The sequence below is a fragment of the Rhinolophus sinicus genome, chromosome 3 (genome assembly GCF_057876585.1).
Source record: "Rhinolophus sinicus isolate RSI-liver-muscle chromosome 3, RSI-T2T, whole genome shotgun sequence".
NCBI classification, from domain to species: Eukaryota; Metazoa; Chordata; class Mammalia; order Chiroptera; family Rhinolophidae; genus Rhinolophus; species Rhinolophus sinicus.
This window is the reverse complement of record NC_142503.1, coordinates 197520470-197533156: the sequence shown is the minus strand read 5'-3', so window position 1 is coordinate 197533156 and position 12687 is coordinate 197520470. Positions and strand designations below refer to the sequence as shown.

The 12687-nt window shown below is 53.0% G+C and overlaps 1 protein-coding gene across 2 annotated transcripts in view; it reads right to left on the bottom strand.

Annotated features, from left to right (window-relative positions):
• Window positions 1–209: 209 nt before the first annotated feature.
• CYP46A1 (cytochrome P450 family 46 subfamily A member 1) overlaps window positions 210–12687 on the bottom strand; it is a 30008-nt gene continuing 17530 nt past the window's right edge. For both annotated transcript variants that reach the window (XM_074326947.2, XM_019751594.3), the window contains 10 exons: window positions 11630–11768; window positions 10626–10736; window positions 9632–9782; window positions 9376–9438; window positions 7616–7688; window positions 5221–5305; window positions 4476–4586; window positions 1957–2045; window positions 1145–1211; window positions 210–964 (listed from right to left, as the gene is read on the bottom strand). In XM_074326947.2, the coding sequence (XP_074183048.1) occupies window positions 794–964; window positions 1145–1211; window positions 1957–2045; window positions 4476–4586; window positions 5221–5305; window positions 7616–7688; window positions 9376–9438; window positions 9632–9782; window positions 10626–10736; window positions 11630–11768 (1060 nt within the window). In that variant the 3' untranslated portion in view covers window positions 210–793. The remainder of the gene's footprint in view (window positions 965–1144; window positions 1212–1956; window positions 2046–4475; window positions 4587–5220; window positions 5306–7615; window positions 7689–9375; window positions 9439–9631; window positions 9783–10625; window positions 10737–11629; window positions 11769–12687) is intronic.

Genomic DNA, 12687 nt, shown 5'->3' with positions numbered 1-12687 from the left:
TTGCACAGAACAAGAGAACAGGTTTCTGTTAACACAGGGCCTTCTGGGTAACCTAGGCAGTCTTCTCCCAAGGGGACAGTGTCTGGGCCTCTCCAGGGGCAGCTTCCAGAGCTGCATCAGCCCTTAGAGGGACCAGCCTCAATACCACTCCACTTTACAGATGAGCAAACTGAGGCCACAGCACCCTGGCCGATCTGGCCATTCATTCATGCAGTCAACACATATTTATTGAGCATCAACTCTGTGCCAGGCCCTCAGTGGGCATGGGGGGGCTCATAGATGAATCACACTCAGACCCCGCACTCGAGGCACTCACAGCCTGGCAGGGCAGTCAGTCACATCAAAGGACACTCATGATACAGTGTGGTCAGTGTGGTGTTAGAGGTAGCACAGGTGACCAAAGGAGCACAGACAAGGGGCCCCTGGCCCGGCCAGAGGTAGCAGGGAGGGCTTCCTGGAGGAGGTGACACCTGAAGAGGGCTTTAGAGAGTGAGCAAGAGTTAAGGTATCTGGCAGAGGGAGTGGCCTGTGCAAAGAGGTGAGGGGAGACAATGGCACATCTATGTGGTATCTGGGAGCTAGGCAGGGACTGGTCCAGGAAGGGCAGTGGAGTTAGCAGCACACAGGGAGCTCTGAGGGGAGTGAAGCAGGCATGGGTGGCAAAGGGCCCTCTGGGAGCCAGTGTGGTGGGTACCCCAGAGGAAGAGGACAGGGACAGGATGGGTGGCAGTGGGTTGCAGAGGAAGGTGGGCACGGCCCCTGCCCGAGGAGTCCGGTCCTGCCCAAGGTGCCCTCAGCAGGGTGGGGGTGGGGGTGCAGGCTGCCAGCCCCGGGGCTGCAGGGTGCACAGCACGGGGTCCAGCGGCTTGAGCGTGGCCTGCTCCTGCAGCCCATAACGCTGCCCAGGTACCAGCCGGAACTCGAGCCTCTGCAGCAGCTTGGCCATGACCACCTTCACCTCCATCTGGGCATGTGGGGGGGGGGGCAAAGTGAGAGGGGAGAGCAGGGAGTCAGTGAATGCAACCCCAGGATCGCTGGGTCCCCAGCCCCCAGCCCAGAGCAGGGCTCTAACATGCATCTTTGCCCAGGACAACACACCACCCTGCAGTCACTTCTGGGCAGCAAACCCACCCCGGCCTCCTACCTGAGCAAACTGCTGCCCAATGCAGGAGCGGGGGCCCAGAGAGAAGGGGAAGTATGTGAACCTGGGCCTGCAAGGAGAGAGGAGTCAGGAGTAGGCCCGCAGCCGCTCAACAGCACAAAACAATGTCTTGCTGATGATTAGCTGTTGGGCCAGGGCTGAAAACATCTACAGCTGACTCTGCTAAATTCTGGCCCAGCAGTTTCTCACATTATCCTCCTGTTGACCCTTCCAGAAGGAGCTGTGATTATCCCCGTTTCACAGACAGAGGAATTGAGGCTCAGCGAAGCAAAGCAATTCACCCAAGGTCCCGTGTCACTTACTCGTTCGGTCAGTCACACGTCCAGTTCTGGGCAGTCTGGGTCTGAACTGAGGGGCTCTGTTCCTGGAGCCTGGCTCTCCCCACTGCTGCTTCAGCACTTTAAGGGTTCAGTCCCACAGCACCCCCCAGAGGGAGCCATTGGCATTGCCACTTCTCAGATGGAAACATCGAGGCAGAGAGGGGTGCAGTCACTTGCCCAAGTCACAGGGCTTCCCAGTATAAAAGACTGGTCATGAGCCGGCTTTAAAACCAGTGTGAGCTGGGTTCAAACCCCAGTTCTGCCACTTACTGGTTGTGTGCCCTCAGGCAAGTTACCTAACCTCTGAGCTATGATGGCTTCCCCAGTAAAAGGGGGCAGGGTGGGGATCACAACTCCCTCACAGTGGTCTGAAAGGCTCCGTGGGCTCGGTGGGCACAGGCAGCTCAGACCAGAGGCTGCTGGGACCGTCCTCCCACAGGCCTCCATCCGTGGACAGCTCGAAGAGACACTTACTTGGGTGCTTTGGGGCTGAAGCGATCGGGGTTGAAAGTCAGTGGATCCTCAAAATATGTGTCCATGCGCCCCATGACGTAGGTGCTGAACTGCCGGACAAAGGATCCGTTTGTCTCTGGTTCCAAGGATTGGTCCCCTCCCCCCTCCCCCACACACTGTGACCAACCAATGGGGTGACTCAGAGAAGAGTAGTCCCCCAACTCCCCACCCCTACTCTCCTCCACCCACCCATCTGGGCCAGTGTGGGATCCCACTGGCCCCTGGAAAGTCTCTAAGAGGAAGAAAAAAGACAGCCCACTGTGCCAGTGACGCCCAGCTGGGCATCCCATGCTTGGCCCCGCCTTGGGGGAGCTACCATTATCCCTACTTTATAGATGAGGAAGCTGAGACTCAGAGAGAGAAGTCACCTGGCAAGTAAGTAGCCAAACACAGGAGTCAAACTCAGGTCTGCTGTGAGGCCATGTTTCTCCAGATCTGTTAAAATCTGAGAGCTGTTATTATTCCAAGTTTCTCTTCAACACCAGGCTTGCTGGGGATGTGGGGAGCTGCAGACCCCCGTCCCACTAGCCTTTCACCTACACTCATGGCACCTCTTGATTTAATGGGGTTAATACTCCATGCCCTGCCCCCAGGGGCCATGTGTGCCCCCCATAACTTGGGCCCTGGGTGCCAGCCTCTACCTCTTTACCCTGCACATAGTATGTCCCTGGGCCACTCTGCCTCTGGCTCTCTTGCCAAGAGTCCAGGGGAGAAGGGTCTGGAGGTGAACTTTGGAAAAGTGAGTGAGTGGGAGTGTAAGACAGAGAGGGGTCTGAGGTCGCAAAGGGTGATGCTGATATGCCTGGGATTCTTGTCAGACAGATGACTTACAGAATCCTGTTGATTCTTCTCAATAAACTGGGACTCAAGTACCACCATCCCCATTTTACAAGGACGGTGCTGAAGCCCAGAGAGTCAGGGTCTCATCAAGATGACCCAGCCAGGCCAGCTGGGTTTGGAGCCTGGATCTTCCCACTCAAGACCCGCTGAGTTGCACACCCAAGCTGCGAGTCGTCAGCTGCAGGCCTGGCCTGCCAGATGTGAAGGCATTATAAGGAGATGGGCATTAAGGCAGGTGGTATCGGTGCAGGGGTGTTAAAAAAAAAAGGCAGATAAACAAAATAAAGAACCACACACAGATGAAACTTTGATACGTGCTGGGAAGGCGTGGCAGAGCCCTGGGGAAAATGGTGCTCAAAACATGGGGCTGGGGGCCGGCCCGGTGGCTCAGGGGGTTAGAGCTCCATGCTCCTAACTCCGAAGGCTGCTGGTTCGATTCCCACATGGGCCAGTGGGCTCTCAACCACAAGGTTGACAGTTCAACTCCTCGAGTCCCACAAGGGATGGTGGGCTCTGCCCCCTGCAACTAAAATTGAACACGGCACCATGAGCTGAGCTGCCTCCCCGATGGCTCAGTTGGTTGGAGCATGGGCTCTCAACCACAAGGTTGCCGGTTTGACTCCCACAAGGGAAGGTGGGCTGCACCCCCTGCAACTAGCAATGGCAACTGGACCTGGAGCTGAGCTGCGCCCTCCACAACTAAGACCGAAAGGACAACAACTTGAAGCTGAACGGCACCCTCCACAACTAAGATTGAAAGGACAACAACTTGACTTGGAAAAAAGTCCTGGAAGTACACACTGTTGCCCAATAAAGTCCTGTACCCCTTCCCCAACAACAACAACAAAAAAATAGATGGGGCTGGAAGCATGGCGTTCTCCTTTGTGAAAATAAAAATGGATCCTGTTATGGGCTGAACTGTGTTCCCCTAAAATCCGTATGTTGAAGCCGTAACCTCAGATCTTTAAAGAGGTTATTAAGTTAAAATGGGGCCATTAGGGTGGGCCTTAGTCCAATATGACTGGTGTCCTTCTAAGAAGAGGGGATTAGGACACAGACACACACTGAGAAGAGGCCATGTGAGGACATAGAAGACGGCTGCCTGCAAGCCAAGGAGAGAGGCTCAGAGGAAACCAACCCTGCTGACACCTTGACCTTGGACTTCCAGCCTCCAAAACTGTGAGGAAATCAATTTCCGCTGAGCTCCCCAGTCTGCGGTGCTTTGTTATGGCAGCTCAAGCAGACAAGTACAGATCCATACCTCACACCATACATGAAATCAATTCCAAGTAGATAAGAACTTAACTTTCAAAATAAAAATGTAACATTGTTAGAAGACAATGTAAACGAATATGCCAACCTCGGGATAGGAAAGGATTTCTTACACAAGACAAAACGAAAGAACCAACCGCTAAAAACCTCTCTGAGCCTCAGCGTCCTCACCTATAAATGGGGCACCCGCCTTCCGGAATCATCCACTGTCATCTTACACTGGACAGTGTGAATGGGGAGAAAGAGACCTCACAGGGTTATGGTGAGGACTCAAGTGAGAACACCAAGGGCGGCCAGTGAGAACAGGGCGCAACCTCGGAGAAGAGCCCCAATTAGCCACTGAGGACACGCAGGCGGGCCCCACGCACCAGGAGCGGGGTGTTGCCGGGGACCCTGACCCCATCAATCAGGGTCTCCTCCTCCAGCAGGCGAAAGGTGCCCCATGCTGGTGGGTACAGCCTCAGCGACTCTTTGAGGACCTGCAGAGCCACACGGGGAGATGACAAGAGAAGTCAGGAAATTCGGTGCAACATGTCCCAGCCCATCTCTGCTCCCTTTGGCAGTGCTGGATGTGTACCCACCCAGGACTGGGGCCCAGATACCTTTGTGTTCAACCTCTCTTGTGACAGAAAGAGAAACTGAGGCCCCAAAGGAGAAGGAGGTTGTGCAAAGCCACAGTGGCAGAGCCCAGACCAGGAGCCAGGCCTACCTGTGAACCAGGGCTCCCACCATCCTGGGAACCCCCACAGCACAGGCAAGGTCTTTTGCTGTGCTTTGTCTTCCAGGGGAGGGGGCTGCTGGGCCTGGCCCCCTGGGTGGGAAGCTCAGGGTAAGTGCAAACACAGCTCCATTCACTGAAGGGCTGGTTTCCAACCTTGGCTGCATATTGGAATTCCCTGGGACACCTTTGCAATGTTGCTGCCTGGGTCCCACCCCCCAGCAACTCTGATGTCATTGCCCAGGGGCAGTCTAGGCATGGGAAATCTCTTCCATCTCCCAGGGTATTCTCATGTGCAGGGAGGCTAGAGAACCCGTTCTAAAGGGTTAGGGAGGCAGCAGGCCTGACCTGACCTGACCCACATCTGCCCAGAAGCTTCTCTCCCACCCCCACACCTGGGACAGGTACTGCAGTCTCCCCAGGTCCTCGTAGTCAAGGTGCCTCTTAGAACCGATGACTTCATCCACCTCGGCCTGCAGCCTGTTGGGTCAGACAAAGGCAAGTTCATCCCTAAGGAGAGGTGTCCCCACATGAGTTTTCAGAAAGGGGGATAGAAGGAAGCATGCAGAGAGGGGCCTAGGGTTTCCCCACCTGTGATCACTGCCCAGCCACCCCATTGTTGAAGATATCCAGGAGCCACCACATCCAAAACAAGGTGCCCAAGCAGGTGGGAATGATGTTCCAGGGCCCTTTACAACATTCGCCCTTTGTGTCGGGTGCTGGGAATCGGCACTAGGAAATCAGTGAGTCACAGAACAAGGCCTCTGCACAGAGACGCCTATCTCAGCCTGGGCCACAGCTGCCCGCAGCTGGGAATGGCAGACTGAGCGGAGCAGGGATGCTGGCTGAATGAAGCCTGCCTGGGGTGTGCACTGTCAGAATCGTATGCAGCCCTAAGAGTGGACTGGACCGCCTCACACCCACTAGGAGGGCTGTCACCAAAGACAGAAAAGAGCAAGTGTTGCAAGGACTTGGACAAATCGGAGCCCCTGTGCACTGCCGGTGGGAACACAAAAGGTGCCGGTGCACATGGTGGAAAACAGTGTGCAGACCCTCAGAAAGTTAAACATGGGACCACCATGTGATCCAGCAATTCTGCTCCTAAATGTGTAACCCAAAGAATTGACAGTCGTGTCTCAAGTAGATATTTGCAACCCCATGTTCAGGGCCAAGAGGTGGAAGCAACCGAAGTGTCCACGAAGGGACAAACACCGCCCGCCCGTCCATACGGCGGTGTGGATTCAGCCTTGAAAAGGAGGGGCATTCTGGCACGGGCTACAACAAGGATGGACCTGGGGGTCATTATCCTGAAACAGCCAGTCACAAAAGGACTCCGCTTAAATGAGGCAGAGTGTTCAAACCGTAGACAGAAAGGGGACTGGGGGTTGTGGAGAGGGGGATGGGGAGTTAGTGTTTAATGTGGACAGAGTTTCAGTTTGGAAAGATGAAAAGTTCTGGAGATGGATGGTGGGGACGGGTACAGGACAAGGTGAAGTGCTGAATGCCACTGAGCTGTACAGTTGACAATAGTTAAAATGGTAAATGAACTGAGCTGTACAGTTTAAAAAATGTATACAAGTGGACACTTTGGTCAACGTTGCTCAGTCAGTAGTTCGCCGTAATCAGAAGTGTCTGGACGCTGATGGTAACCACTTTGAGCATCTCTTATCATTGCAGAAGTCAAACATGACTTGTATTCATCTTTTGTTATCAGTATATATTGAGTATTGCAATTTTAATACAATTTTCCTTTCTTAAAATGGGTATACATTTTTTTGGCTATATATATATATATATATCACGCATATGCGCACACATACACACACACATACAGAGGGTGCCAAATATATGTATATATGTAATATACATATTATATATTATATATAATATATATGTATATATATTTCATATACATATATTACCATAATATTACAAAAAGTGGATTTGGGAAGAGGTCACAATAATGTGGGGGTGATATTGTGATAAAACACATGGTAAAATTCAGTAGTTAGCCATGAACTGTCTCTGGATAGGTGTGGGCACTACAGGCAGATTTTTTATTATTATTACTATTTTAACTTTTTTCTCTTTTCTAATTTTTTAATAAAGAGCACATTATTATTATATCTTTTTAGAAACCCAATAAATGATTTTATATTCTCAAGGAGCCATTCACGTCCGCCCTTTTATGCTGGTGATAACGACTGATCGCAGACCTCTTCCCACGTCCCCAGCGCTCACACCCCAAGCCTGGTGGCATTTTCAGAATGCTCTTACATTTGGCTCAGTCAGTCTGGGCAACAGTCCTTGAGGGAACCTGTTTGTATTTAAGGAAACCAATGGCCCCGCTCAAATGCCATGTCCCCAGGGAAACCCTCCTTTGTCCTGCCAGCTAAAGACAAGCACTCCCTCAGCACTTCAGCTGGAATTCTCTTCAGTCCTCAGTGCCAGCACCTGGCCAGGTACTAAATACACCACAGGGAGGGAAAGAGCCACAGTCCCTGCCCTCTTGGAGCTTCCAGTTTCATGACTGAAATAGACTTAAAGCAAATAGTCCCAGGAGAAAACACACTCATGAGCTGGGAGGAGACAGAGGAGTTCTCCAGAGAGAACTGTCAGAGGAGGGACCAGCTTGTGCAAAGGCCCTGAGCTGCAGAGAAGCAGGACACAATGCAGGGGGCTCAGCCATGGGCGGTGGGAGCAGGTGGCCCTCTAGGAACAAGACATCAAACAAACCCCTTCACCAACGTCAAGGGAAGCCTTGCATCCTCTGGTCCCCCCTCTCCATACCTCGCCAAGATCTCAGGCTGGCGTGACAGCTCCATCACAGTGAATGCCAAGTGATTGGCAGAGGTCTCGTGACCTGCAGGCAAGGAAGAGAGTGGTAGCTCCACATGGGACAATGGAGCTGCTGCTGGCCTGGTCTCTGAGACCCCCAGCCCCTCACTTCTGCCTCTCAAGGCTGAGGTGGGCATACAGATAGGGAGACGCCTTCTACCCCGACAACGCCTGTGCCAGCCAGTGTAGTCACATAAATGGCATTTGCCCCGGACATCCACACTCCAACAGGCCCTTTCTCCAGCTGTCCTCGAGCCCTGCCTGGCCTAGAGGGATGTGCATCCGTACGTTGCGGAAGAGAAAGCTGAGGCTCGGAGGAATGTGTCTCTCTGAGGTCACAGAGCCAGAGGAACAGAGCTGGGACTCAAGTCAGGCAAGGCCTTCGAGCCCATGGCTATGTTCTCCCCAAGCTGTGAGCACCAGTCCCTGAGATCTGGAGAGAGCACACCTCCAGTTAGAGGGCCTGCCAGTGGCTTCCCCCTCAGAGGGCAGGGCTCATTGCAGGAGGGCCGATGCTGAGTTCTGGTAGGATCTGGCCAAGTTGATATTCAAAGCTCCCGGTTGGCCTAGGAGGGAACCATCCGTGTCACAGGAATTTCCTCTAAAGGGGCAGGTGGCTTACCAGGTGGCAATCACTGGCAGCCAAGGGGTTTGCGGGCCTGCTCAAACACTAGAGAAGGGCCTACACCTCACAGCAAGTAGGTGCTGGGAAGCGAGGCCCACCTGCTCCTGGGGAGGGAAGGAGGAGAGTCATGGCCAGGGCACCCTGCAGGGAGGGTTTGGGGACGGAGAGAGAAGCATCCAGAAGTCCCAGCCTGGCCCTGGCCCTGCATTGCCAGTTGCGACTCAGTGTCCAGACACTGCAGGAGCCCAGGGGAGGCAGGGAAGCTGTGTCTATTTTCCTTCCTCTGAAAACCCACTGCCCGGCAAGGTTCCCAAGCAATTCTGTCTCTGTCTGTCTGTCTGTCACTGCCATCAGACTGTGCATGGTCCCTCCTCTTGTTCGCCTGTCTTCCCTGAGCCTAGTATCCATTCACTTGTTCATTCATTTCATCCCATCTTCACAGATCCTACTGTGCTGGGCCGTGGGAACACACAGGTGGGTGAAACAGCATAACCCCTCACCGAGCATGCAATCTGCTGGGGAGACAGGCTGCATGGAATAACACCAATAAATATACAACTTAAACTGTGAGACATGCGGGCAGAGAGCTCTGGGCCCTATGGAGAGAGTCTAACTGGGGGCCTGGTGAGTTGGGGTAATCACTGAGGGCTTCCCCGAGGAAGAAGCACCTGAGGGATCGCTGAGGGGTGAATAGGAGCTTTCTAGGTGAAGACAGACGCTCAAGAAGTTGCTTAGCGTGTCTTTTTGTGTTAGTCTACTGAAGGCCTCCCCACAAATTCTGAATGAGGGAGTACCTTGAATTCACATGGCCAAGCTCTCCTGAGCCCCAAATCCCAGCTCCACAAGACCCCATGATTGCCAGCTCCATTACCAGGTCAGATACCGCCAAGAGGGCCTCCTGGGCCTCCCTAAGCAGAGAGAGGGGGCTTCTGCTCCCCTCATCCCAGCCACCACCCCACCCCCAATTCCACAGCAGAATCCTGCTCTGATGGCCCGAGAAATCTCTCAGAGGCAGAGCTTAAGGGATCCACAGTGCCCATCATTTCTGCACAGCTCTGAACCTTTGGTCCCCACTGAAACTACAAACCAGCAATGAAGAAGGTGACGAAGTTGTCCAGCAGAATCTCATCGTCCTGGGCCCCCTCCTCAGCTGAAAGACAAGGAGAGGCTGAGGGCGCTGGCAGGAACATCTGTGACACTCATACTCCTGCTCCCTCTCCCCACAGCTCATCAAAACCCCACCGTCTTTCTCCCCTTAAGCCAGAGCCATCTGGAGCCATCTGTGACGGACCACTCTGACAGGAGACACCCCGACCGCCCGGCCTCGGAGGGAGGCCCCGCACCTTTGAGAATCTGTGTGAGGATGTCGGCAGGGACGTCCTCCCCCCTCTTCAGGGCCTCCCGGCGCCGCTGGACCCAGTCCTTGCCAACCTGGCGCAGAAAGCGGACACTCTCGCGAATCTCACGAAGCTGCTTCCATTTTCCAGGCATAAACTAAACAAGAATTCCAGCTGAAGATGGTCCACAGAACACATACACTTCCCTCTCCCCTCTCCCCACAACTGCAACGTGACTTTAGAAATCCACAGCAGCACTGGCAAGCTGAGCAGAAGAATGCGAGAAAATTCTAGAAAAGATAAAGTAGCCAGGCAGACTAGATCAAGATGGCAGGCCCAAACTCAAGCATCCATCGGCTTCCCCTTCCTGCACAAAATCCCTAGAAATGATGGAAAAGATGCCTTAAAACATCCAGGAATCACTGGAAAAGAAGAAGGGATTCCTGAAGGCTGGAGGTGGTTAAGAGGAAACCACCACCACAGGAAAGTGAGGTGGAACCAATAGCCGAAAAGATGGGATGGCATCAGAGGACCGCAAACTCAGAGGCTAAAGTCCCAAGAACATGAGGGGGTCCTGGGCATCTGTCTGAGAATCAACTCAACTACCTCCTTTCTCCCTTCTTCCTCCTTCAAGCCTAGAACAAGGAGGTGATAGCTGGAGCTGCAGCAGCCATCTTATGACAGTGAGGTGATGGGCTGGAGACAGTGGACAAAAGAAAAACCCAGGAACATCTGACACTGTGGAGCCATCATAGCCAATCTAGACTGCCTGCTTCAGGGATCATTTTACACAAGAGAAAAATTAACTCCTAATTTACTTAAACTATTTTCATTTTGAGCCTCTACTTGAGGCAATGTTTGCAAATCCTAACTGATTCAGAAGTCATTTCACACATACATACCAGAACTCAAAACTCATTCTGGAAAAAAAAAAAAAAAAAGCACTGAGGACACCACAAGCTCCAGCGGCTGGTCACCAGAAGGGGTGCCGAGGCAGTACCTTTGCCAGAGTGTTGCGGGATGCGCTGATACCCTCCAATATCAGTTTCACTTTCCCGGACAGAGGCTTCTGGGCACCCAGTAGCATGCTGGTCTCCATCCCAAAAGCTGCCTGGGGAGAGAGAAAGGAGAGGTGAGACCTGGGGGACAGGGGGACCAAAGACCCGGTTCAGAACCTGGCACCATTCAGTTAGAGACCCAGGCCCTGGGCTAAGGGCTGATGTGCGTCCTGTCATTGACTCCTTACAAGGAGCCATGATAATTCTGACCCCGTTGAACGTGGTGGGCGTTAAGTAGCACATAGTAGCTGCTCAATAAACGTCAGCCTCCTTTCTTAACAAGATGCATTTCCCTGAACATGCAGCCTTCCTTGTGTGTCCTTTCTACACTCAGCTTCCCAGTGAACTGTTGAATGACAATGACTCTTCACAACAGTCCCTACACTCCAGCTGCCTGCCTGTCTTTGCCCGGGTTTGGGGTTATCTGGGCCACTGCTGGGTGTGCCAAGGTGAAAAGCCAAGCCATTACTCCATGAGGGATGCCAAGGGGGAGGTGGGCTTTGGGCTAGGAGTCAGGCAGACCTGAGATCCAGTCCTGCTTTTGCCCCTGACCAGCCACAGGCCACTCCCCACGCCTCTCTGTGTCCGTTTCTAGAGAATGAATTAGTAGGCCCAATTTCACTGGGTTTTTTTGAATAATCAAGGAGATATGAAGCTTTCAGCCCAGAGAAGGGGCCACTGATGTGTGGGGGATCAAGAGGGTGGGGAGGAAGTCAAAGAAAGGGAAGAGGGAGGGAAGAAAGCCCTGTGCCGCACATGGCACGCCCCGCCACACGCCCTGCCCCACGTGGCATATCATGCCACACACCCTGCCCCACGTGGCATGCCCTGCCCCATGTGACACGCCCTGCCCCACATGGCACTCCCTGCCCCACATGGCACACCCCGCCACACTCCCTGCTCCACGTGGCACACCCCGCCACATACCCTGCCCTCCACCCATCACCTTGGCCAGGATGTCAATGGTGGTGCAGGTCAGCATTTCCTGCATGGACACCGGTGTCTGCCCATCTGCCTTGGCTTCTAGAATCTCCACCAGCTGCTCCGCTTTCTCGTTGAATGTCTCCATCAAGCTAACCAAGGAGCTGAAGAAACAGCACACTCATCAGGGGCCAGTGTGTAGATGGCAGTTGTGGCCCCTCCCAGCCTTGCTGGCCTCCCTCAAGGCCCAGCTCCTAGACTGGAGTTGCAGTAATCAAACTAAGCCCTGGGGTTTCACCATTCTCCTCCACTCAGGATGACTGCTGTCCCTTTGCCCTTGTCCCAGTGGTTCCATGGGTCCTCCATCTGCCACTGGACCCCTCAACTCTGACCTCAAGGGGACGTGGAGGCATAGAAATTCTAGAGGACAAGGGGAAGGAAGAGAAGAAAGGCCTTTTTGGCTTCCAGAGCCCATGAAGCTTCCCTTCCAACCTCTTTGCTGGTATTGCCCACTCTCCCCCATCTGCCTGCCCAGGGCTGCTATCTGCAGCCTTTTGTTTTCCCATTTCATTCCCTGCCTTTGAGCAATCATGGTGTCCAACCCTACATGGAAATGAGCCCTCAGACCCAGAGCTCCCAACCCACAGCACCCCTGCCCTAGGACAGCTACCCAGATCATCTGCCAGGTATAGAATTTAGGAAGAGGTATGGAAGGATGCGCTCCAAACTCACAAAAATGGTATCCTCAAGTGAGTGGGAAGGGGGTAGACTGCTACTTTGCACATTATGTATTTTGAATTTTAACTGACAGAAAGCACTGCCTTTGAAATTGAGAGCAATTTTTAATGTTAACCATCTGGGTAAAGAACATAGGGGTATTCTTTCTCTTATTCTTATTCTTGAAACTTATCTAGATATTTGAAATTATTTCCAAATAGGAAGTTTTTAAAAACATTTAAAAGAGAAAATGGGAGATGCAAAAGGACAGTTTTTTAAATCAGCAAAGAAAGTCAGCTCTTCGTTGCCCATCCACCAACCCTGCTCTGGCTTCCTGGCTCTAGCACAGACCCTGGTACCCTCGTG